The sequence below is a fragment of the Lutra lutra genome, chromosome X, assembly GCF_902655055.1.
Source record: "Lutra lutra chromosome X, mLutLut1.2, whole genome shotgun sequence".
NCBI classification, from domain to species: domain Eukaryota; kingdom Metazoa; phylum Chordata; class Mammalia; order Carnivora; family Mustelidae; genus Lutra; species Lutra lutra.
The window spans coordinates 79,081,828-79,107,370 of record NC_062296.1 but is presented as its reverse complement, the minus strand read 5'-3'; the positions used below and the strand labels follow the sequence as shown (position 1 = coordinate 79,107,370).

Sequence of the window (25,543 nt, the reverse complement as noted above, 5' to 3'; positions counted from 1 at the left end):
CACCCCTTGAGGCAAAGCTCACGTTGCATTGAGAGAGGGAGGCTATGGATTAGAAACGGTGGGAAAGCAGAGAACTGTATGGTGGGAAGCCATGCAATTAAAAAACTGACTGAAATTATTACCTGATTTCATAATTGACAGAATATTTAATTCAGATATAGTAAATTGACACACCTCTACACAGAGACAATTATGACTGACTGTATAACACCTGACAGAATCAATTATAACTGACTGTTGTTTGATACCTTTGCACGGAAATAAATGAAACAGACATTCAGAACAGAGACGGCTGCTGCCTGTGTGCCTAAGCCTGCCTTAATTAAAATAAAATAACCAGTAGGCGATGTTAAAATGTCTTTGCCTCGTGGTTTCTAGTTGAATGTGTTTCCTTAAGTCCAAGGGGGGTTCTTACAAAGACTACAGCTGAAAGAGATTTTTGGTTTACTGATACGGAAATAAAATCTCTGAAGTGGAGATGCTTTCCTTCGATGGGAAAATACTCCCATTTGATCAAACAGTTCTAATGTTTGCTTGGATCTGTTACTTCTAAATAAAATATTTAAGACAGGTTCAACCTGCAGGTGATGCTTTAGTTCATCCTGTGTAGAAAACAGTGTAACTTGCCTGATGATGAGGTTTTTTATTCTAATCAGTAGAAACCACCTTTTAAATTAGCAGTTCGTTTTAGTATCTGATAAAATACTGTCAATAGTTAATGTCTAGGCTACCTTGTTTTTCACTGTTCTCATAAGGGTTGGGGACAGGATGTTTCTGATAACCAGTATATGACTCTAAGGAGTCAGCATGTAGAAAGCCCGGGAAGCTGCAGATACGCGTTCCTCAAAGGTTATTCCCAGGAAAAGAGGACTCGCTTCACTGGGGTACTAAGATGAGTGATTTCCAGGTGATAGTTGAGGCCACTGGAGTTGATTTCGCTGATGCACCTGAGTGTAGGAAGAGCATTTCCTTCCCCAGTTGACGAAGTTTGGATTTTTCCACGCTGGTTGCTGAGACAGCAACAGCCCCGGCCCCTGGCGTCACTGTGGACCGGGCTGGGCTGGTCTTCCCAGCCCCTGCCGGATGGCCTCTTGGAATCTCTTAACAGTTGTTGTCATTGGGTGCCTGACCTGCGGTGCCTGTGTCAGTGGCCTCTTTACCGACTCCCAAAACCAGAGCAGGGAGAAGGAATCACGTGCTCCTAGCCACATTAACTGGTTTCCACCATTTAACACTGGTATTTTCCCTTGAGTTCTACGGTGGTGGGCGTAGCAGTAAAGGAAACAGGAGAGCAGTTTCATGCGAAGCCTAATGTAGGGGGCCTAGGTGCCTGAAGGGGGCCAAGAATAAACACAAAGAAGGGGTGAGCCCTCCCTCCCCCCTGCTCCCCGCTCTGGCGCGCCTGTGCCAGCTCGTGCAGTTCTGTTTCCTAGAAGACCTTCCATACGTTATTGATTAAATTCTCACTGGGGAAGCAAGTGGGAGCTTTTATCTGCATGTCCAACTGGCGTGCAGTGGTGCCTCAGCTGTATTGACCGGCTATGGGATATGCTGGCGGTCACACTCATCTTTTCCGAAGAAGAGCACCGAGTGACGCTGGTTGTCATTCTAACTCTGCTGTGTGGCAGCGTAAATAGTCCCCTTCCTAACCAACCTGGTGGGAAAAGTCAATATCCCATCAGCAGAGGAGGTAAACACATCAGGAGCGAGGCCCTCTCCCTTCCTCCCCTGCCCCGGCGGCTCCTGAAATGTGCGCCCCAGTCAGCACCTGCGCGTGTGTCATTCACATGCACGGGGCGCGGGCTGCCGCTCTGGCCCGCGGGGAGGCGGCCGCCACCGCCACCGCTCGGGGCCATTGTGGCAGATTCCCAGACTCCGATAATTAGAACTTTCAAAGTGTCTTTCTGTAGTCGGCTGCCGGTGCCTCCCTCTCTCACTTGCTCCTCGCCCCCTTTTTCCACCCCCATTGGGCATTTAAATCCTCGCCACAAAACTTCTTGTTGTTGTTTCTTGAAAGGCAATTGATGTAATTTAGAAAAGGTTGCAGAGAACAAATGCGAACTTGTAGCTAAGGAACAAAAATCTGGAGACCCAGCTTTAGTTTTCTGGGTGTTTTGTAGATTTCAGTGTTGCTCTGTTGTTGCAGTGGGGTTTTTCTTTCTGTGGTCAATGTGCACTCCCTTCCGTGTTTCCTTCCTGATACTTTCCTATTCCGGGGCACTGGGCAGCCTGACTTGGCACAGGCCGGCATCTGGGGGCCTGCGCGTCTCATTCTGGGTGCCGGCACGCAGGGTAGGGTGAGGGCGGTGCACAGGTGAGCCTGTCCTCCCCAGTGTGGACTCAGGCTTCTGGATACCTGGGCTTGCATTTTTTCATCCCAGATTTCCAGCCGTGTGACCCGGGGCGAGTGACTTAACCACCCACCTTCAGCCAGCAAATGGAGATCCAAAATAAATAAATAAATAAATGTGTGCCTTTCCACACACCTTACGGGGTTCCTGCGCAGCTCTGAACTAAAACTATGTCATCTAAAGCATCCGGGAAGGGCGCCTCCCCTAGGGATCACCCTTATCCTCCAAAGATCAGACCTCAGTGTCTCAGCCCTTACTGCTCCTTTAAACGAACCAAGGGCAGAGGTAGCAGGCTCTGGGGAAGGAAAGGAAGCCTCTCCTCTCTGGCTGGTAGAGCCCTTCTCAGAATGGGAAGGCCAGAGATGAATGGGTAACAGCGGCAGGAGACAGAGGACCCGCCGCTGCATACCCAGAGTTCACAGGCATACAGTGTGGACAAAGAAGAAGAAGGAATCTTACCAATGGACAGGTGCTCTCTGGACAGCCTACCCCTTACCTCTGTCAACAGAGGCGTTTTGTGTTGCAGAGGGACACAGACCGAAGGGCCTGAAAGTCAACTAGGCCCAGCTGCTCCAGGGACTTAGCTCCAGGAGGCTCTGGCTTCCTTCGAGACGAAGTCTTTGCTGCCGCGTCCATACCTCGCACACAGTTGCGCGCGTGTGCTGGACAGCGCGGTGGGAGCGCGGGCCGCGGGCGGCCTTCACCTTGGCGGCCGCAGCCCGGCCTGCGCCTGCGGCTCGCATCACTAGAGCGGGAACCTGCCTGTCCCACAGGGCGCTGTGTCAGCTAGGTGGTGAGCAGTGGCAGGCAGGGCACAGGAAGAAAGGCTCCCACAGAGGAATCTAGGGGTCTCACCCACCCCCCGCATGGGACTGGCCCCGGGTGTAGACCAGCCACGGGACCATGAGGACATCTGAGACACAGAACTGCAAACCGAATCCACGCCCTCTTCTCTAGTGCTTGACCAGTAAATACTCAATGGTCTTTAAAGACGCTACCTCTGAGACTTGTAAACCTTTTATTTTTATTTCTTTTTAGATAAGTGGAAGAAGTTTTTTACCCCCAAAGTTCGTCAGGACTACCAAAAACTCAAGAACACTGCAGGGCAGTTCTTGGCCCGAAGTGGCTACTCGGAAGTGAACCTCAGCAAACTCTTCGCTGACTGCGCCGTGAGGCCTTGAGGGCACCCCAGAAGGGGCAGCCTGGGTGGGTGAAGACAGACACCCGGCTTCCCGGCCACTGCGTCACCTCCGCCAGACCCTACCTGCTTCTCGGCCATCACGTCTCCTGTAGGACCACCGCATCTCCTGTTTGTGCGCATGGGGCTTGGGAGGGGCATTACTGACGGGGACCGGGAGACCGGGGACCGCAACGGTCGTTCGCCTGCCAAGCATCGGAGCACATCGGAAGAGCCTTCCTGTCGTAGTGTGACCCCAACTACTGAAACACAGCCTAGAGCCCACTGCAAAGTGGCTGAAGAGCTGGCCGCTTCGTATTTAGGACTGGATTTCGAGGGGAGGGGCTGGTGAGGGACGAGAAATTAATTGAGAGTGGCTGGAATGCAGGGGACCCCAGGCTTTGCCCCAGGGCCTTCAGCAGAGATGCCCCCAGAGAGAGAGATTTATGAAGCCTGGTAGGAGCGCTAACATTTTGCCTTTTCACACGCCAATTAAACCCAGTCTGAACCCAACTGTTGGCCCAGCCGCTGGCTCCAGGAGTGGCTGTCCTTTTCAGTCTTGTCTTTTATATAGGTAGCCGAGGGGGGAGATGGAGAAGCCTTGCGTTGACTAAATAGATTAAACAGAGCTTACTTGTTTATTCAATTGGCCCAGAGCTGCACGTGCACACCTGTACTGGGCAGGTGTTTTACACTCACATTCCTTCTTTTCCCCCTTAAGTAGAAAGTCCAGGTAAGGTTTATATAGTAGGAAAACACATTTAAAATAATTTGATATCCTATAACATTTCCTTTAAAATGTGTAGAGGTTGGGGAAAGTATCGTTGTGTTGTGTTCAGAAGAAATTGAGAGGAGGTTTGGCTACTTAGCCCCGGTGCTGTTTTGGTTTTTTCTGTTTTGCTTTTTTTTTCCCCCCCCTTTCATTTCTTCACAGTGGTGCCTCTTTGCCAGAAGCCAAATGTATTTCAATATAGCAGTCTTTCCATTCTTACAGTATTTGTGAGATTATACTAACAGAATCTATTTCCCCTGTACACTGTGCTATATATTTTTTAAAATGTCTACCTGTTTTTCTACAAGAAAAATATGTTGTGCTTCCATCCCCTCTCCCCATCCCCTGCTTAAATAAAGTTTTCTGAAAGGAAAGCAGTTGCAGTGAATCTTTATCAGGTGCAAAATGTTGGCTAGAGGTGGCAGCCAGGAGTAAGGGATGACTGGAGGCCATCCCCTTCCCAAACCTCAGCCCGGTTCGAAGTCAGCTCTGAGATGCCCAAGTGATGTATGTCCAAATGTTCCGAGTAGCATTTGGGAGAATTCCTGTGGACCTCGGGTCATTTAAGAGATGAAGTAAGGTTTCTCATGTGCTTTGCTGACTTGGACAGCCAGAGAGCTAAGCCAAGAGCCCACTGGTATCTATTTTTGGAGAACGAGACCCAGTGGCTCTTGGGAAAAAGGCCCCTCACAGGAGAAAGGTCGCTCAGCACAGACACTAGTGAATCCCCTTGTGAAAACAGTGGAGATGATACCATCTTCTGTATTGCTTTGCTTTCTCTTTCCTCTCCCTCACTTTGTCCTCTGTATAAGAGACAGAGGTTCCAAGCAGAGACGCTTTGGGTGTAGGGCCCCGTCGCTTAATTAGTGAATGCCTTGGCACCTCAGGCTCTGCAGCCTGTCACAAGTGGGAGCAGCCACATCGCTTCGGCAAAAGAGCGGGGGAGTAAGTGTGGTCTTCATTGTTTCTGTCACATAAGGTTCTGGAGATGGTTCTCCAGTGTGTGTTTCTGGAGCCCATGCCTCCACGCTGCTTTCTGAAGAGAAGGCACATTTTCCTTGGTTTCTGGAACCTGGGTTTATGGTAAATACAAACAGAGAGTTATCCTGAACTTGGTCATCAAGAAACTCCAAGATGCTCAAATAACTTCTTACCGCTCTGTTTCTTGTCTCTGCATGTAGCTGGCGAGCACCGTGAGGTCAGGGCCTGCTTCTGTAGCAAGGCTAGAGAAGTTAGAGCCAGCATGGCCCAGGCCCAAGAACAGCTAATGGAGCCATAGATGCTTTCTCTCTCTCTCTCTCTCTCTCTCTCTCTCTCTCTCAAAAGATTTTATCCATTCACTTGAGAAAGAGAAAGAACAAGTGGGTGAAGGGACAGAGGGAGAGGGATAAGCAGGCTCCCCGCCGAACAGGGAGCCCGGCCTGGGAGTGGGGCGCGGTTGCTGCTGCTGGATCCCAGGACCCCCAGGGATCATGACCGAAGCCGAGCCAAAGGCAGCCGCTTAACCCACTGAGCCAGCCAGGGGCCCCGCCATAGACGCTTTCCTGTTCAGATGTGGAACTCCAGGTTAGTGGAGGGGCTTTTCTGGGAGGCACATAGAGAGTCCAGAATTTTACAGGAAATCGAAACTGCAACTTTGATTAAGAATTCCAGTGACTCTATTAGAACACCAGAGAAGCACTCACTTTTCACGAGCACTCACTCTTCTCCGAGAAAGGTTTCTACCCCTTGATATTTCTCAGTTGGTAGGGCAGTGGGTGGGGTGGGTGCAGAAGTGCCACCCACTTCTTTGCAAGGAGGCGCCTACCTACATGTCTCCACCACAGGCTGCTGGGCGAGGCTCTTAAGCTCAATGCTAACACTGAGCAGCCGAAACGAGCCGTGCTCACACGCCAGAATGGCAGGGACTGTGGTGGACCAGAGTGGGCACGTCCTGTCCAAAGAGGGCAGAGGGTACTCCGTGGTGCTGGAAGGCCTGGAGCCCAGGGTGGCCCCATGATCCGGTTTTGAAGAGAAGCCAGAAATCCCGATACCCCGTAGAGAGGCTCAATTTTGAAGCCTTGGCAACCAATTTTTTTTTTTTTAAATAAAATTTTGAACCCTGGGCCAGACTAAACCTCTGGGCTGACTTTTATCTGGGTCAGTTGGGAAACGGTACCCTAAAAGCACCCTGCTCCTCTCAGGGTCCCACGCCTCTGAGAAGGGCACCTCTCCTTTCGGACAGAAGCAGTAGGATCTGCCCACAGGGCGCACATCTGTCTGGGACACCGCTGGCTACCCGGCAGCTCTCCTTCATTTAAAGGGGGCAGAAGGGAGGCCAGAAGTCGAAAAACCTTCAGAGATCATGCTCAAGATTTTAATTTGTCCAGGAAACAGACGGAGTTAATCTTGTGACTGTTCCCCAAGACTTGGGGGCTTATCAAAGTTCCCAGATGGGGGTTCGGGAGGGGATGTGGAACGGGGATGAATTCACTGCCCTTCGCCACCGCCCCCTTCTCGCGCCCATCCCCACCTCTCAACCTCCAACACACGCGCACATCAACATGCCTTTCCCAACGCAGCATTTAAATTCGTTTGGCAGGAGATGCAAAGATAAAGGAAACTCCAGAAACACACCTCCCCACCTTGTGTCAGGGTCTTAAGAAAAACACACCAAGCCCCAGACCCTCTGGTCAGACTCCCCCAGCCCCTCCATTCCGTGCTCCCATCCCAAACTTAAAGCCACCTTGCTTTCCCTCCCTTCCTCCTCTCCCTCTCTCTGTCTCTCTGTCTCTCTCCCTCTCTCTCTCTCTCTCTCTGTCTCCCTCATTCTCTCTCCCCTCACCTAAATATTTCTTAATTGAACGCTTTGCCGTGGAGCTTCCTTATAGCAGTTTAATAGATTAACTCATCTGAGCCAGCCTCAAATTTCAGATTAAAATTCCTTCATCCCGAAGGCAGCATTATCAGGTTGTTGGAGGCTGTTTTCAAACCTTGGTTTTGAATAGCAGCGGCTCTGCATTAATTTAACCACTAAGCTAATAAGTAGGTTTCGTTTTGTTATGCTAAGCTTTATTGCTTTTCTTTTGATCAGAATGGTGTTGTTGAGCAAAGCAGCAGACAAGGCATTCTTTGATGAGGGAATTAGCGCTCCATTCTTCCTCTATTATTCATAGCACAGTGGAATATGTAAGTACCTGAGGGTGTCAAAGGAGCGCAGGTTCTATTGCAAAGTGCTCGCCTTGTTTCTCTCAATAGCTGACTATGAGATGATAAACCGCTTAATACACTGTGCTAATTGGATGAGAGCAAAAAGAGATGGGAATTAAGGCGAGGCAAAAGGAGAAAGTGCAACCAGCCTTCAATTCACTCTTTCACCACTTTACCAGCACCAAAGGAGGCACAAGCTTTCTATAAGCAGACTAGAGGTTTTGTGCGGAGATAAAATGAACGTGTTAGTGGATTCAAGTAATACACTAATTATTGCACAGTATAAATACCACTACTGGTTTTATAACAGGGAGGTAAACTTCTTTTGAGAGGGTTATAGGATTGCTTGGCAGTGGTGTAGAACCTAATAAGGGCCCAGAGTAATAACCCCCTGGATTAACAAAATTGCTGCTTGCAGAAGTATGATTCAGGCTTTTACGAAGATTTCCGGAGAATTGAATAAAAATGACTGAATGACATTTCGTAATGTATAACTGGTGATCGCTCCCTTTTCTTTAAAGGAAAAAATGTATACTTCAAAGTGGACCGTTAATAACGTCCAGAGACAACACAACTTTTTTCCTGTGAAAAATTCTTCTCCCCCCACCCCACCCTGGCAGGTAGCGGGTTTCCTACTCCCCACCCCCAGCCAGCCTGCCACTGGCAGTGAAATACACGGTTCCTCCTTGGGACTCAGGGTTCCAAAATACCCTCTTAGGCCCCGTTAAAGACCCCCTTCCTCCACACACACTGTTGTGTATACACATGCACACATGCTCATGCACACATTTTTTGCCCTCTAAAGGCAAGTTCAATGAACCCGTGTATACTTTTCTTCCCTCTAACATCGGCCCCTTCTTCTAATCCAGTAAGATCTCTACACTCAAAATGATACGAAAAGGAGAACTGCGGGTGCCTTGTCTCTGGGTTGTACAAATCCAAAACAACAGTAATAAATGTTTGCCCCAATTAGGGAGAGGAGTGAGCTAATAGGAGGGGGAAGAAAAATGGGAAACTGGCTGGGGCCAATACTGGTGACTTTAGCTGAAGTCTGAGTTTCAAGTCCCAAACCTTCTCCAATAGTCCCTCTCTCTAATTCACCTAACTTCCGTCTTCCCCACCACAAACCTAGGATCCCCACCCCAACCGTCCGCGTGCCAGGCCATGGGTGGTTGGTGACAGAGGAACACAGGGGCACCTTCTGATAATATTATGGCAAACTTAATCCCTTCTTGCCTTTCCTTCCAGGGCCTTATCCAGATCCAGCTAGCCTGTCTGAAAATGTAGCAAGTTAACTTTCCCCTTCTCTCACCCTTCCCACAGAGTCTCCCAATCACCCCTCATCCCAGGATTCTGTAGGGGTGGCCCTGGGAAAGCAGGTGGTGGGGCATTCTGCCCTGGGTGTGACAGGGGACAGCCATGCCCCCATCGCAGGGGCTCTCCTGAACTCCCCTGGGCTCGGCATGTCCTCCTCCAGGATGGAAGAGGTTTGCTTAAGGTTGGGGGGGGGGGTTCAGCCGCTCCCAGCATTGTGACTGCATTCCCAGATATTGGGGCCAAATTGGGTTGCCATTCATTAATAATGCTCACAATAAGATTAAATCATTCTGGAAAATCTCATAAAATCCCCCTAAGTACGCTCCAGTGGCTCTTTCCAATCCCCATCATTCAGCACTTGGGGAGGTTTGGAAGGAGAAGAAAATTGGTTTCTTTGCTTTTAATGCTGCTTTGAAAAGATACTCAGAGTTTGTCATGCGTGACATGTCACATGTTTAATGTGGACTTGCTGGAAGTCAGGGGGTCTTTAGCGTGTGATATTTATGGGGAATATTAAGTGCAGAATGAGGTCCCTCCAGCTGGGGAAAGTTGAAAGAATAGGAGGCCCAGGACCGGGCTTGTTTGTGGCATCAGAATGACATAGGATTAAGAGTTTGTAAAACAAGGCAAGGGGTTCTCATTGGCCAGTAATAAATGTAATCCTTGGAGGTAATTTCACGCAATTTGCTTCTGCTCCATGGAAGGGTCAAATGAGAAAAAATGACTTAAAAAAGAGTTCATTAACAGGAAGAATGGTACTGTTTCTCGTATAACATCCAACTGGCAGTCTGGAGAGGAAAAAAAGCCGTACCTAAACAAAAAGCCAAAATCGAGGGAAAATTGATATTGACCACCAAAAAAAAAAAAAAAAAAAAAAAAAAAAAAAAATCCTTTCCCTCACTCCCTCTTCTCCTGCCCTCCCCTATCCCCACCTCCAACTCCAGAGTAACCCTGCCCACCCCAGGAAAGGGGCCTTGACACCGGGAGATCCTGTGGAGCCTGGAGGTTTGAGGCACTCAGATCGCGAGGGGACGTCCTAGAAAGTTCCCGCCGGGCCTGCTAAACTCGAGAAAGGGGTGTGTGGCCGCAGTGGCTGAAAAGAGGTGGTGGGAGGGCCCGCTCCCCCTGGCTCCAGGCGGGGCTTCTGCTTTCGAGCTCCGTCCTTGTGAGTCCGGAGCCGGGGCTCGGCGGCGGTCGCCCCACCCGACTGCCCAGGGCCGGAAAGCAGCCGTGGCCCCGAAGCCCGTGGGCGCCTTCCCCAAAGTTCCCAGCAGGCGGGGGCTCCGGATTTCAGCGCCCGGGCGGGTGGGGGGTGGGGGGGCGAGCCGAGGACACCCGGGCCCGAGCGCGGCAGCTGCTGAGCGGGTTATCCGCCCCCGAGTTGCCGCTGACCTCTGCCCGACCCCGCACCTGCCCCTAGGCCGCGCACACTTGAGCTCCCGGCCGCAAGGGGACCCGCCCCCCTTCTGCGGGGCGCGGCCCGGGAGCGCGCGCGGAGCCGGACGGCAGGCCCCGAGACTCGCCCCCGCCCCCGCCCCCCGCGGCGCCCGACTGGCCCACGGCCTGGCGGGGCGGCTGGCACCCGCTCCGCGAGCCCGGTAGTCACGCCGCGGCGGCACCCCACCCCCCGCCTGCCCCTCTCCCCAAAGGTCCGGCGCGCTAATTACTACAAATTGAAACTAATTAAGCTTCTCTTCCCTTTCCCATCACCCTGGGAGCATCGGCGAGACCCAGCCCCCGCGGGCGGGCTTCCCCCGCGGTCACCGGGAGGGGCGCAGGAAGGGCCGAGGCGGGGGAGGGAGAAGCCACGGTTCCCGGCGCGGGGAGTAGTGCGCCGAGGGGGTTACGGATTGCAAGTCTGATGGGGTCTCCTCAAGAAACCTGAGTTGTTTAGATTTTTTTAAACGTATACATTTGCCAATGCCTGGATAAGTGATGTAATGACATTTGTCGAGTTAAGATCTGCCACTTGGATACCCCTCGCTGCCTTTCCATCACTGTTTCTGCGTTCTTCTCTCTCTCCCTCTCCCCATCTCTCTCTCTTTCTCACACACACACACACCCACCCACACACACACACCGACGCGCGCGCGCGCGCACACACACACACACCCTCCTCCCCGCGGGTCTACTGTGGAGCCCGCCCCCTCGGAAGCCGGCGCCTCGGCTTCCTGCTCTCGCCATTACCTGTCATCTCGGACTGCGCGCTTCCTTGTTACGTGGCACTTTCCACGAACAGTTTCCTTCACCTTCCAAGCCAAGACTCCTGCTCGCTTCAACTTTCTATCTCCACCGTCAACAACGCCTACCGTCCACCCACCGCCCACCATGGGGCCCAACCCACGTCCGTAGCCCCGGACTCTCAGCTCCCGCTGCGGCACGACCCGGGGGAGGCGAGATGCGGCGGAAAGCGCTGCGGCGGCGTCCTTAACTCGTGGGCGAAACCCGAATGCCTTCGAGGATCAGATTCAAACCTGGGGCCTCTGCCAGGAGAACGCGCTCGCAGATAAACCGAGAAGGTGCCTGAGCGCTGGAGCCCACCCCTGGCCTCTGGGGGGCCCCCAGTGTGCTGACCCCACAGCGCCTGCATAGAGCATTCACACTTCCTTTTGTTAAACATATAATTTTTTTTTTATTTTGAGCGTGACACTTCTCCACTAGATAGCAAGGAAAAGTGATAACAATTACACATTACACAAAAGTACTGTACCATTGCCTTTATCTTAAAGGTTTCGGAAGCCTCTACAGTTAATAAGTTAAATAAAGGGCTTGAGTACATAAATATTTGTCTAGGAACCCTACCGTATCTACAACACAGTAAGAATCTACAGGAGGACAAACTTTTACCATACCACGCTGAGTGCAATTGCGTTATAACATTTCAAATATACAAAGCTCTGTTCTTTTTTTTTTTTTTTAATAACAATGGTATGTACAGAATCAATAATCACAGTTTGGTGACTTCAACAGTCCATATTCTAGCAGAGTATTTCCCTTTGGTTTGATATAAAAACCTTGGTTGGTGTATGATAAAGAAGAGAACAAGAACAAGACGCCCCTTTCTGTTAAGTGCACTGTTAGCTATCTTACAGATTCGCGTTCGCTTCCCTGGCCCTGGCTTCACACCGGGGCCCACGCTTGGGAGATCAACTTAGAGCGCCAAAATGCTGTTAAAAAAAAAAAAAAAGCTAAGTGGGGTGCCAGGAGGAAGAGAGGTTGGGTTTTTTTAATTTTTTAACTTCAATACCAGGCGTCTTGGAGAGAAAACCTCTCCGATATTTTCAGCAAAGTAAGAACGGGAGAGAATGGACGTTCGAGTGGGAGCGAGGTTGGCAGTGGCAGGGGCGGGGACAGGGGCGGGTGGACAGCCAGCCGAGGAGGTGCCACGTCCGGTAGCGCCAGGGGCTGCCTTGCCCGCATCCAGGCTGCTGCGAAGGCGGCTGCGCTCTCTCAGTGCCGTCTCGGGAGTGTGCTGGTCCTCTGTTTCCATTTGGTCTTGAGTGGTGCTGAGTGAGGTGACCTTTCGGGGTGCGCCCGGGGCGCGAGGGTGGAGGGCAGCCTTTAGCACACCTCCTTGCCCGTGCTGGTGCCCGGCAGGATGTTGAGCTGCGTGAGCTGCGCGGCGTGCTCCTTGGCCTTGAGCCTCAGCGCCGCTATGCTAGAGGCGCGTCTGTCTGCGGCCGCAGTGGCCGGGTCGGCCAGCGCGCCCGACGCCACCGCGCCCTCCACGGCGGGCGTGGGCTGTCTCAGGAGCGCGGCCGCGGTCGACGCGCTGGTCAGGGGGGCCATGGTGGAAAAGAGCCTGCAGGGAGAGCAAACAGCGCGGTCACGGCCTCGGGAGCTGAGCGCGGCGCCGGGGGTAGGGGGGCAGGGAGGGGAGCGGGCGGGCAGCGTTTCCCGCCGCCTCCCACCCGGGGAGCAGAAAGGGCGCCGCCGGAAGAAGCCCGGAGTCGCAGGGCTAGTGTGGGCCATGGGCTGGGGTACAGGTGGGAGCACGGGTGGGAGGCTAGGGTGCTCTGAGAGGGCTTTACTAGAGCAGGGAACCGACGGTGTGTGGCGGGGGTGGGGCGAGGCGCAGGGACCAGATATCCTGAGGGGATCTGAGCCAGGGCAGAAGCAGGTCCCCTGGCCCAAAACCCAACGGCCCCATTGCCTGGATTCTGCGCTTTCGCATAAGGAGGGGCTGTATTCAGGCCGGGAGCTCCAGTTGCCAGGAGAGAAAAGAAAGACAAAGAGGAAAAGAAGAGAGATAGAGGGAGGAGTAAAGTAAAAAAGATAAAGAAGGGAGAAAGTGGGATCGAAACCGATCCAGACCTATGCTGCAGACTTTGTACTCTCCCTAGGGCGCCTTGTCGGCGGGGGACTCCTCTTGCCCGGAAAAGCTGGCCTGGTTTGCTGGCCTTCCCGCCGACACGGCCACCCTCCCGCGCCAGACTGAGCTGCCAGTGCCCAGCCAATGACCGCGAGGTGGGGGTGGGGGGCGCCCGCCTGTTGATTTCCGCTCGACAGGCCGCTCTGACCCGCCAGCCGCCCCGCGTCCCGGCGCGGCAACACTCTTTCCCCATCGCCTTCCCTGCGTCCCGCAGCCTCTTACCCAGAGAACCCCCGAACCCGCGACCCCCGCGCGCGCGCTGTGCACGGCGACGCGCAAGCCTCGGACCCCAAGTCTGGGATCCCAGTCCGCGCCACCAACTCCAGGCGGCGCCGGGATTGCTTCTCGCGGCGCCTCCACCCCCTTCTCACAACACAGCGGACCTGCAGCTGAGGCCAGGGCCGCCCCCCTGCCACCTGACACTACCACCCTCAAACCCCCTCATCCCCCCCGCCCCGCCCCGCTGCCAGGTTTCTGGCTCCGAACTCCCGCAGTGCCGACTGGGAGTTTCCACGATTAGAAATGAGCCCACTGGGGTTTGAGGACAGCCTCCTACTTATCCCAAGTCACCCTCCACCCTTCATGCCACCCCCACCGCACTCCTCTTGCGACCGCTCCAAATCTCGAAGTCTGGTACTCCAGCCATGGTTTGCCAGCTTTTACAAGTCATTTGTCCGAAGGAAAAGGGGGTGGGGGTGGGGTTGGTTCAAGGGACACGGGACTTCAAGTTGTTTTCCCAGAAAAAATAAAGTGTGGCCTGGAGGGGGTGTGTAAGATGCCCTGGTTCCATAGGTAAACTGAGTCACCAACTACACCTCAGTACACTGTTTATTTTACCGGTTCGTTACATGAAACTACTTTTACTTAGTGTCTTTTTTTGAAACTTTTCTCTAAGATGATTTTTGTTAAGTGGCTGCGCAGTTGGATGAATCTGTTATTTCTTTGTTCTCCCAAAGAGAGATCATTGAAGCTGCACTCAGTTTTCACTGCACTTTCCAACTTAATACATCCCTCCTTTGTTTCTTTGTCTGGGTGATTATACAGACTTTTTATTTCACCATTCGATGTTCATTTAAAGAAAGGGAATTATAATATACGATGAACTGTTTCTTTTATTTCGTTGTCTTGTGCTGCCGTGAGGGTGTGGGGGGGGGGTTGCACATATGGGGGTATGGCTGGCAGCGGGTCATTTGAGTGACAGGGAAGTTAGAGTCTGGGGAAGAAGAAAGAATTCTTTGCACCCAGAGGGCCGGTGGCTCCAGGGCTCCTGTGGAAACCAGAACTGTGTTCCTCTGCCAGGCTTTGGGGTGTGGGGAAGGCTTTTTGCAAAATCTGGAGTCATCTCAGCTCCGTAGGATACACCTGGGCACGGTTACACGCATACCAGCTATGGCCTGAGTGGTTGCTGCCTTCAGCTGGTACTTGTACAGCTCTCACTGAACACTCCCAGTTGACAGGGCGTCTGTTACTGCCACCGCCCTCCCCTTTGCTGCTCAGTCCCAAGTCATTCCCTTCGAGATCCACACTGAGGCAAAATTAGAGAGTATTTTCTTTGGCTAAACCTCTGCGGGTTGTCCAAAGAGCGAAGAGGTGTGGAGCTGCGGCCTGTCTCCGGCCTCCTCCCTGATCCCAGCCTCCGTGTGTGTATGAGAGAGACAGACAGACAGACAGACAGACTCCCCGAGGCCGCGCGTTACCTGCCGAACGCAGGGCTGATGAAGGCCGGGTGTCGGAACACAGCGGCTCCGAGGAAAGTGCTCAGGCCCAGCGGCGCCCCGCTGGGCGGCAGGCTGGCCGAGCCTGGAGGCGGAGGTAGGCTCGGGAAGGCGGCGGCGGCCGCGGCAGCGGCGGCCGTCCAGGCCGAGTCAAGCGCTGGGTGGTGCGGAGGGAAGGGGCTGGCGTCCAGGTAGGGGCTCAGCGGGTGGGTGGCCGAGAGCGGCCCGGGGAAGGGCAGCCCAGGAGGATGGGTCTGCGCGCCCGCCTTCTCCCGCTTGCGCCACTTCGCCCGACGGTTCTGGAACCAGACCTGCAAAGCGCGGAGAGAGCCACGGTCGGCGGGCGCTGGGGGCCCGCCCCGGCCTCCTCCCCGCCCCCCACCCCAGTGCTGCGGGGCCCTTTCTTCTTTCCACCCGGGCCGGAGCCCACTCGCCCCTCTCTGGCCTCCGGCTATTCAACGACACCTCTGGGGCCAAACGGGTGGCCAGAAGGAGCCCAAACGTAAAGCCAGCAGGAAACACGGGGCCGGACAGCCTTTCCAGCAGCGCGTATTTGAAACAGCCTGGTTCCTTTCCAAGTTGGAAGAAAGTGGTCCCAGAGTTTAGAAAGGGGGAAACCGAGGTTTAAACGTCGCCGCCATCTGCTTGCGGGGCAGCTTTAAACACGTCGCTTAAACCTCTCTCAACCTCAGTTTTCTAATCTGTAAAATGGTGATAATAAAACTGCTGTGTGGAATGTATAACGTAAAGCATGTGCAAGCTCGCCGTAGCCTGGGACTCTTGGCAGTGGGCAGCCACCCAGGGATGAACACACACGGGCTCTCCACTGCGTGTCAGCGGTTCCGCCTATTTCAGGTTTACCCAAGAGCTGGCAAAATCCCCGCTGTGTTGAAAAGGGGACCTCGGGGAGGCGGTTCATTTATTCTTTCCAGAAATATTTGTTGAACACCTAAGAGCACTAAGCTGGGTTCTGGGGCTTGGGGAAAGCTGGGCGGGCAGGAAAAGCTGGGTTTGCCCCAGCAAACAAGCATACAGTGTAGGGACGCAGTTCTCTGGGAAAGGAAATATGGGGCCTGCGGCCTGCCATCTGCGGGGGCTCTGCAGGGCCTGCTTCCCGCCAGGAAGGCGCTGACTGCCAGGCCCAGGTATGCAGCAAACCCTGGACGAACAGAAATCAGAGTGCGGACTACCTGTAGACTTCACACATCTTCAGAGCTAACAGGTCCTTGATTTCTTTGCGGGATGTGGTTTAAACAGGTTATTTAAATAAGACAGTTCTAGGCTTGGGGGAGGTTTCCAGCATAAGGTATCTTCCTAATTGTTAATAGAAAGCTGTTTTAGTAGAGACCTTCACCTGAGATGTGGCATCTACCATAATCTAAAAATAACTCCCAGAAGCATGAAATTATTTTTATGTGACCTGTTCATCACACCCACAGCTAATAAGATATGCTCCTTCTCCCCTGAAGGCATTAATATTTTTAGGCTTGGGGTGATGCCTGCACACGAGTCTAAAAATTAAGAATGAACTCCAGGACTCTCCAGAGTTATATGAAAATATAATGTAAATGATCCCAGAGGACTCGGTGTGTTTTTTTAATTGAAAGACATCCGTGCCTTTCGTATATACACACTTGGAAGTTGTCCTACTAGTTCCCTTCTAGACAGCCCCCTATGACAAGAGAAGTCGAGAATCCACATCAGTTGATTATTTCAAACGCTGCTGAAAAGGGGCTGCTGAAAAGGGGGCCATCCGTAAGATGCCACAGCCCTCAAACAATCTATTTGTGAATTAGAGAAGCACTCTAGTGCGGAAATTCAGAGGCTTGGAAAAGTAAGACTAGATGGGACCAGGCTGGGTGGGCAGCTTTTGTGTATCCAAATCTGTCTAGACGAGAATATCCGCCACTCTCCGATGGCAGTGAAAGGAGTGGAGGAGGGGAGGGGGCAGGGGAGGCAGAATGCCCTCAAAGAACGTGGAAACCTTTTACAGACAGATCGTCTCTCCCGGCTCAACTGCAATCATCAAGATGTCCCCCTGCAATTCCTCATTATTGAATTAATACCTCTGAGGTCCCCCAAAGGTAAACGAAAGGGCTCTAATAATTCATATTCACTTAATTACATCTTCTCCAGTGAATAGGGAGAGAGGAGAAGGGGAGGGGGCGCTCTCTTTCTTTTTAAAAGTTATTTAACTTTCCCACGACTCGTTCCCCTGAGCTGAAAATACGGAGTTGCTGTCACATCTCTGTTTGACAATGGAGAAATGTGTCAACAGAAAGGAGGGGACAGGCCTCATCATTAGCCCTCTAATGCAAGAAGCTGTTGTGTATTAAATGAGCCATATGGAATTTATTGTGCTTTATCAGCGCTTGATTTTGACTGTAAAGTGATTCACTCAGCTCCTAACCCAGGGACATCTGTTTTCTGTTGGCCATCGGGGCTGCCCAGTGTTGATCGTCTCTTTGGTTATGAGGCCTGGGTTCGGAAATGCACTCTGGTATGGGGCTGCAAACACCTTTAATAGCATTGCACTCACTCCCTATTAGATCAATGTGGGCTCATTGCTATAAAAAATGGGAAATCAAATAGCATTAGCCAGCTCCTTGTGCGAGCGGAGGGGAAATCAAACAGCATTTTGCCTTCAAATGGCCCTGTTTGTTCTAGCACTAAGTGGGCTTTTATGAAGCCCGATTGGAGACTTAATCGCAGCCAAATACCTGCTTGGAGCTGAGCGGATTTGTCTAACAACCAAATCCATGCTCCATCCCATTATTTCAATCAGGAGAAGTCAGTCCTCCAATTGTTTCCTACAGGGGCCATGGAACCGGGGGGCTCCTGACTGCAGTGCGGAAACCCTGAAACCCCTCTTCTGATCCTAGACCCCTTCTTCAAGCTTCCCAAACCCAGAAACCTTCCCCTCCAAACTCCCAGGTCTTCACATTTTCGTCTTTTTGTGCATGAGTGTCTGGGTCTATTTTTTTTTTCCTGATTCTGCTTCTCTTCGTTTTATGAAGGGGGGGTCTCAACCCACCCCAATTCATCCACCCCCCCCTCCCACTCTTCTCCCCCTCCCCGCCCCCCCCTCCCCCCTCTCTCTCTGCTGGTGCAGCTCACCTGGACTCGGGCCTCAGTCAAATCCAGCCTCATGGCCAGTTCCTCCCTATAAGAAAGCGACACACAGACAGGAGGTCACAGCAGGCTCCGGCAAACCCTCAGCCACCTTCCCCTTGCTGGCAGGCCTCTGCCATAAGGGTCTCCCCTGGCTGCCTGCCTCACCCCCAAACAGATGGGCCTCATGAGTCCTTCACCACCAAAATGCCTACTGTTTGAAAACATAAAAAACACACAACACATTGCTGGGTATAAGATATTATCTTGTATCATACTATATTCAAGAGTGACAGGGGTGGCTTCTTGAGTCCATAAAACTAACTGGTACTCGGATTCCCCCTCAGTCTCCCATAAGCCAGAGTTGTACAAGAAACACACATGCACACAATGCTTACTGCCTGTTCTGTCCTAATGTTACATGGGAGAACTCAGTATTCAACCAAAAATTATGTTCCTGCCCTTGGTGTCTTTCTGCCTTGAAATTTTTTTCTACCTCCCCCCCACCCCATTCTCCCCCTCCTTCTCTCTCTCTCCCTCTCCAGCTCTTCGCCTTTCACTCCATCTCTCCCCCCCACCACCCCCCTCCCTCCCTCCCTCGCCCCTTAGGTCATACTCCCCATTACCCTCTGGAGATATGTTAAGCTTGTTAAGAGTTCAGTGGGGTAATTTTTTGATTAAACAAAATTCTGCGCACCTCCTGACTCCAGTGCCCACTACAAACCCTGCCCATCTCAGGGGAAGTCAATTTAACTGAAACCCTACCCCGTCATTGCAGTTATTACTGCGACAATTAAGGCAAATAGGAAACCATTAAGATGCTGTAAAATGGCTTACGACCTGTTTACCGAAAATATGAGCTCGAGAGAATAATTGGCTCTACCCCGGCTACTATGAAAGATTGGGGGCCACCCCAGCCTGGGACCTGGGTCTGCAATGCCCGCAGGGCACAGGTCCACACCTGGAACTTCAGGGCCAGGAGAGAAAACCAGATCACCGAGCGCTTTCCCTTGCCTCCCGCTGTCGTGAGCACCAGCAAATCTAAAGCCACACTTCTGGCCGGCTCCCCCGCCTGAGCCCAGGAACTCTAGGTAACCCCCAGTGGGAAAGAGGAGGGCACCGGCTGCCGGAGTGGAGCTGCTCCCCTTCCAGCACTCTGGTTCCCCCTGGAGAAGCTAAGAAAGGGCAGACCTGGATGCCCAGTGATACCTCATCATTTTCTTCTTTTGAAACACACATGTGTCACAAGTGCAAAAAAGCAGGGCGGCCACTTAGCCAGTTTATAGCACACACCGATTTTGAAATTTATGTTCTTTTTAAAGATGATGAGGGACTGGATGGTATAGGGGAGGACCAGCTTTAGCTCAAGGGGTGACCAAGTGTAGTGCCTGCCAGCATCAGAGCCACTTCTTTTTCATGACTGCTTAAGAGAGTTTGGCAATTACTCGCCAGATCAGCGACACTTTAGAGTTGGCTCGGGCCTCCTGAGCTCTGAGCCTCGATTCCTCCTCCGGTTCAAAGGGGCGGCTAGCCTTCCGCTTCTAAACCGCTTATGGAAAAGCTGCACGCGTCTTGAGCGAAGGAGCTGCCCGAGCTTGACAAGCTCCTGCGCCAGGCATATACCCATCGGTTTCTACTACCCACGGAGGGAAGTTTGCCCTGCCCCTGGCTCCTCTCCTCGTCTGAGCCCAGACCTTGGCCTTCGGGTGGGTGAGGAAGCCTCCCCCACCGCCGGCCAGCGCCCCAGGTTGGATGAACTAGCTGGGGCCTTGGGGTCCAGTCATCTCACCTCTTTCCCCAAAACAGTCCGGCAAGAGGAAAGTGGAGCGTGACCAGGCGGAATACTCCGGCTGGACAGCCGTCCAAAGAGGAAAAATCCTCCTCCCCCCGCCGTTTTGTCTCCCGACCGCCAGGCTGCCAGCAATCCCGGCCCGCCCCTGTAAACCCGCGTACAGTAAACGAGTGCTGGGCTTAACGTGCGTGTGCGAAGAGAGCACAGGGATGAGCGGAGAAGACTGGCTGCTGCCCCCCAGATGTGCAGATACCAAACCCTGCCCAGTTCTGACTTGCTCCCGTTATTTCAGAAGTCCTCAAACGACAGAACTGGAATCTTTTTAAAGGCCTTCTCCGCAGGCACGGGCTCCAGCTTCACTGTGAACAGCGAACAGCGTAACTGATACGCACCAGGCTCCTGGGGCATCAGGCGGGGGTGGCGAACGCGCACCACACAGCGGCCAAAAATAGCCCCTGTTTTTGCTTCCTGAGCCTGGCCTGGGGCCTGGCCGGGACCGCAGCGCCTGGGGTCCGGCGTCTGTGCTCTGGGGAGCGCGTGCCTCCAAGGTGGTGCTTTCGGGCACTCTTTGGAGAGGCCGTTTTTCTCTAACTAAAACTTGTAATTTGACAAAAAAAAAAAAAAAAAAAATTAAACTGGAGAGACTTTGGGAAGGAAAGGAGCGATCCCAGTCCAAACTTAAAGCCGGGAGTAGGGGTAGGGTTGGGTGGGCGTAGTTTTTTGTGAGTAGGGGTGGGTGCGCTGGGAGGACACACCTGGGTAGCAAGAGCCAAGTCCCTGCCCCGAACCCGGGGCCCCCGCCCGCCCGCCTTCCCTCTCCGGGGCCAGCTGGTGCTTTCTCCGAGCTACCGCCGCGCCCGCCCCTCTCGCGTACCTGGTGAAGACGTCTGGGTAGTGCGTCTTCTGGAAGGCCCGCTCCAGTTCCTCCAGCTGGTAGCTGGTGAACGTGGTGCGGTAGCGCCGCTGTTTGCGCTTCAGCAGCCCCTCCTCCGAATCGCTGCCCGCCGACAGGCACACGCTGTCCTCGCCGTCCTTGCCCTCGGCGTCCTCTGGGTGCAGCAGGAGCTCCTCCTTAGGCGATAGCTCGCCTCCCTCTGTGGCCACGGCGGCGGCGGCGGCGGCGGCGGCGGCGGCGGCCACCCCGCCAGTGGCGGCCACGTTGCAGCGCCGGGGCTCCTTGAGCAGCGCGCGGGCGTCGTCCTCCAGCAGCTCCTCCTCGTCGTCCTCCAACAGCTCCTCTTCCTCGTCTTCGTCCTCTTCATCCTCCAGCAGCTCCTCCTCGTCGTCCTCTGCGCCCGTACCGCCGCCCGCCGCCTGGGCGCCACCGGGGCCGCTGGCCGGGCCGAGGCGCTCGTCCGGGTGCGCGGCGCCCCCCGGGCCACCCAGCTCGTCCAGCGCGGGCGGTGGCGGCACGAAGGGCGCCCCGTTTTCGCGGTACGACTTGCTGCGGCTGATGCTCACCTGCGGTGCCTGGCTGATCTTGAGCGTGTCCCAGGCCGCGGCCGCGGCGGCCGCAGCGGCCACCGCAGCCCCCGCGCTGTCCGGCCGCTCCCCGGGCCGCGCGGTTGGAGGCTGCGGCGGAGGGGCCTCCCCGCGCGGACCCGCCGTGGCCGTGGCCGCTGCCGCAGCAGCTGCCGCGGCCGCCGCCGCCGCCGCCGCGGCGCCCTGGAGGAGGCGGCCCCCGCCCGGGCCGTACAGGCGCCGAAGCTTGGGCGGCAGGTGGAGCTCAGCCTCGAACGGGGCGCTGCTGCCCTTGGGGGAGCCTGCGGGCAAGGGAGAGCGGTCAGCGCACTAGCCAGCCGGGCGTCCCCGCCAGAGCCGCCGCCGGAGGCCGACCCACCACTGCTCTCTCGGGCCCCTAGGCCCCGGTCCCCCCTCCCGCGCGCTACCGGATTTGGACCCCCTTCACCTCCTTCCCCACTTTTCAGGCTTCTTCTTTTTCTTTCCTTCTCTTTTTTTTTCTTCTGTCCTCCTCCGTCCCTCTTATCTCTCCTTTCCCTCTCCCACTCTTCCCTTCATTTCCTTTTTCCTTCCTTTACCTTTCTTTCCCTCTCTCCCTTTCATTTTTATTTTCCTTCTCTTTTTCTCCTTCCTTCTCTACCCGTCTCTCACGTTCTTTCCTCATCTTTCTCCTCTCGCCCTTCCTTCCTTTCTTTTTGTGCGCTTTCTCCGCTCACTCTCCTCTTCCTTTCTTCCTTTCTTTTCTTTCCCTTTGCACGCTCTCTCTCTCTCTCTCTCTCTCACTTTTTCCCCCTCCCCATTTCATTTCATTTTCATTTCATGCCCCATTTCAGGGCAAGGAAGAATCTGAAAACATTCAACAACTTTAAAAAAAAATCATCACCACCCTGAAAACTTTACGCAGGACCTCTGCCCGCTGCTCTGCCACGCAGGCCCAGGCCGGCGAGAGGGGCGCTGCCCGTGGGCGACCCCTGCGGGGACTGAGGAAGCGGCCCAGTGGCCCTGAGCGCGGGCCGTGCCGCAACAGCCCGCCGCGGGCGGGGAACGGGGGCTCCTAGCACAGAAAGGCAAAGAAAAATCGTCCTGGGGAAAATGGGCTCGGAAAGGCCTGGGAGGGGGCAGGAGGGGGGCACAACAGGCACAGGCCGCTCTTTCCCTTCGAGGAAGCGCCTGGCACAGGTGCCACTGCAGGCTAAAAAAAGAAAAGGAAAAAGTCAGTTTTATTTTAAACTTCTTCTCCGCCATCTGCTCCTGTCTTCCAAGGGGCGCTGCGGCTGGACCGCTGGTTTTCGGATTTTAAAAGGAATCAATTCTTTCCCTGTGATACTTCTGAGAGCAGCTCTAGGCGAAACTTGAGCGTAACAGGTTCGGGGCAAAACGACGGTTGTTTTGGAATTTTTAATTTTAGGGGAAAAAAAACCTTTTAAATGTTTCAACTCTATTTTTTAAAAATAACACAGCAGAGAAAACATAGCACCCAGAAGCCGCACATTTCATACATTTCAAATACAATAAGGAGCATTTGGGTAATCCCAGGGAGATGTTTTCTACAAAGCTTGGGTTTAAAAGGTCACAAGTAAGCTACAATTAAAAAAAGAAAAAAAGGGCGGACGGTGGGGGGCGGATGGGGGGTGTGGAGAGCACTACAAATAAAGAAATCTTCCAAAGAGGAGATACCAAGGCTCAGTCTACCTGGACACCCCTATTCACAGCTTTAGGGGTCCTTGTCTTCAAGTTGTTACAAGGGTCCACCCGGCACCTGCTGTTTCTGACCGGTGGCCCCTCTTCAGAGCACCCCCAAGGCCACCAAAGGAAGCACTGGAACGACCTAAAGGCCAATTCTGATAATCTAAGCCCCCCCCCCCCCTCAAGCGAAGCTTGGCCTGTGCTTCAGGAAGCTGAAAGGAAGGGAGAGACAGCCCCTAGCGAGATGTTTGCTGCTCTTTGAGGCACCAGGCCTCAGAGTTGTTCTCTCTCTGTCCTCCATCTCCAGCTTGATAACCCCAGGCCCCTGGCCCCGAACATCAAACATCCAAACCAGTGCCCAGCACTCTTTGCAGGTGCCTGGCGGGCGCAGCCTTACCTTGCACAGCCTTTTCCTGGTCGGCGCGGCTGGCCAGTGGGGCGGGCAGGCTCTGCGCGGCTCCCAGCAGTCGCATCTTGCATGGGCTCCTTCGGCCCAGGATGCTGTCGATGCAGTAGGAGGAGAGCAAAGTTGGAGATTTACTTTTGCACTCGGGCCTCTCGGAGCAGCCCTCCTCCTGGTACTGATTGCTCATGGCTGGGGCTTTTTCCCTGGACGCAGAGAGCGGGGCCGCTGGCTGCCTCTCCTGGAGGGTGGGGTGGATGGATGTGTGTTAGGGAGTGGGGTTAGATGGTTGGTTGTAATGGATATTACTTCGATCTCTGTGCCTCTCTGCCTCCCTCGGTTGCTGGCTGCTGGCTCCCGCCCTGCCCGCAGCTCAAGCTCGCCCTCTCCGCGCTCAGGACAAGCAGTAACAAGTGTAGTGAGCGGCGGGCGCGGAGCTCTGGAGTCTCTCTCCTCCACGTGCTGAGAGGCGCCCTCTGATTGGCTCTCGCCAGAGGCCGGGCTGCGCTGGGCTGCGGGCTCAGAGCAAAGCCCGGACTGGAGTCCGGAAAGGCCGGCGTTGGGGAGTGGGGTTGCGGAGGATAAGGGGAGAGCGGGCACTCACCCAAACTATTTTTCTTTTCTTTTTTTGTTTTTAACTAACAATTTTCTAAGTTCTCCATCTTCTTCCTGTGGATTCTCCTTTATCCCATCAGGGCTGCCCCGAAGCTCTAGCTTATTCTGATGTCAGGCCTGTGGGTGCCACTTGGGCGCCGTGCGCCCCTTCCACCAACCAGAGGACCTCGCTTCCTGGTGGCAAGGCCTTGAGGCTCGCGTTCAGACCGACTTGGTACTTTGCAAAGCCAGCGCTGTGCTTCCAGGACGGCGCCTCGATCTCAGTAGCGCCCGGTCGCCGTGCCCTTTAGGCCGGATGGGCCTCCGAGGTGTCAGGGTGCTGGCCGAAAGCAAACGTTACTGTTTGGGCGTTCCCTTTACTCTTGTGGCCCGACGCCTTGAGCTGTTAGTCTTCACCCAGAGCCCGGAGGTTGCTCTCGGGTTCGTAGAGGCCCCCAACCTCTCTCGTCTCCGTCTTGACCTCTGGAAATAGTCCTCTTGAGGACTAAGCTCTGCCAAAGACCCGCGGCCTTCACTTGAGCACCTACGGGTCAGAACGGGACAGGCGAGTGTCAACTGCGGAGTCTGGGAGTCTCCCCCTCCTCCCCAGACTCGCTTCTCTCTTCCTCCCGCAAGTTCGCCTCCATTAGTTAGGCTGTCACCCCGAGACTGGACACTCTCAAATCTCGTGCAGGGACCAGACCTGTGGGGGCCCTGCGTTCTCCCGGGTGGGAAGGACCCAGGTTCGGCTTCTACCAAGCGTAAGCACCTAAAATTTTGAATTCTTAGGGCCTGGCTACCATTAGCAAAGGTAAGAGAATGAGCCTGTGGTTGAATGCGTTTCTTACCAAACAACTTCCTGCGCGTCCAGCGCTGAGAATCGAGACCAGCCGGGACTGAAGTTGGGCCAAGCCTGGGCGAGGGGCTAGCATGGACTCCCTCCTTGCCTGGGTGCAAGGCTCAAGGGCCAGTCAGCCCCCCACCCCCCACCATGGCAGGCTGGGAGCAAGGGTGGTGGGTGGGAGAGGGTTCAGGGAGGGGGAATCCACGCCGGGTTTTTCTGTCTCAACCCCTTCAATGTGTCAAAGAGAAAAGCGTTTTACAAAGGATTATACTTGAATCACTTACAGTCAGTATTTAAAAATACAAGGATGCATAACTGGGATTTTTTTTTCCAGCCATAAACATCTGCATAACTCTTGGATGCTGGTGGGTGGGTGGCCAAAAGATCGGGCTCGCTTGGCAGGAGTATTCAAGACACAACTTGAGGGGGATGAAGGGTTGGGAACAGGTACATTAATAATGTTAATACTGATGCTGATAATACTACTACTATTAGAGGCAAGAGGGAAAATATGTCTGTGTCCCTCTCTCTGTCTTTCTGTTTTTTAGTTTGATTCTCACCAGTTTTTCCTACACTTGGATGATGGGGCTGAGGGACGGAGCTGTCCCTGAGCTATCTCTGACATTCGATTTTCTTTTAAGCCCTGCCTGCTGATCCAAGGCACCTGGGATCTTCTCCTGCCTTTCCTGCATTCTTCCTTTTCCCATCCTCACCAACAGTTCCAGTTTTTATACTGTCCCATCCAGCTTTCACCTAACA

The 25,543-nt window shown here is 53.9% G+C and overlaps 2 protein-coding genes across 4 annotated transcripts in view; one reads left to right on the top strand and one right to left on the bottom strand.

Moving 5' to 3' along the window:
* The window catches only part of POLA1 (DNA polymerase alpha 1, catalytic subunit), a 307,958-nt gene extending 303,289 nt beyond the window's left edge, over positions 1 to 4,669 (top strand). For both annotated transcript variants that reach the window (XM_047716113.1, XM_047716112.1), the window contains one exon: positions 3,390 to 4,669. In XM_047716113.1, the coding sequence (XP_047572069.1) occupies positions 3,390 to 3,532 (143 nt within the window). In that variant the 3' untranslated portion in view covers positions 3,533 to 4,669. The remainder of the gene's footprint in view (positions 1 to 3,389) is intronic.
* A 7,032-nt stretch (positions 4,670 to 11,701) lies between these two features.
* On the bottom strand, positions 11,702 to 23,764 carry ARX (aristaless related homeobox). 2 transcript variants are annotated; one of them, XM_047716719.1, is made up of 5 exons: positions 23,341 to 23,764; positions 20,671 to 21,559; positions 18,011 to 18,056; positions 14,876 to 15,204; positions 11,702 to 12,608 (listed from the first exon to the last, which is right to left on the bottom strand). In XM_047716719.1, exons 1-5 carry the CDS (start codon positions 23,534 to 23,536, stop codon positions 12,368 to 12,370), a joined length of 1,701 nt encoding a protein of 566 aa, XP_047572675.1. In that variant the 5' UTR covers positions 23,537 to 23,764; the 3' UTR covers positions 11,702 to 12,367. The 2 variants fall into 2 exon arrangements, with proteins under 2 accessions (XP_047572675.1, XP_047572676.1); XM_047716720.1 differs by lacking the exon at positions 11,702 to 12,608 and adding an exon at positions 13,839 to 14,540.
* Between the last annotated feature and the right edge of the window lie 1,779 nt (positions 23,765 to 25,543).

What these genes read in the sequence shown, in the direction of transcription:
- ARX (XM_047716719.1), bottom strand. Translation starts at nt 23,536, where the DNA reads ATGAGCAATCAGTACCAGGAGGAGGGCTGCTCCGAGAGGCCCGAGTGC. An exon ending in TGACTGAGGCCCGAGTCCAG is followed by an intron (nt 15,205 to 18,010) that starts GTGAGCTGCACC and finishes CGCGCTTTGCAG; the next exon opens with GTCTGGTTCCAGAACCGTCG. An exon ending in ATCAGCCCTGCGTTCGGCAG is followed by an intron (nt 12,609 to 14,875) that starts GTAACGCGCGGC and finishes CTCTCCCTGCAG; the next exon opens with GCTCTTTTCCACCATGGCCC.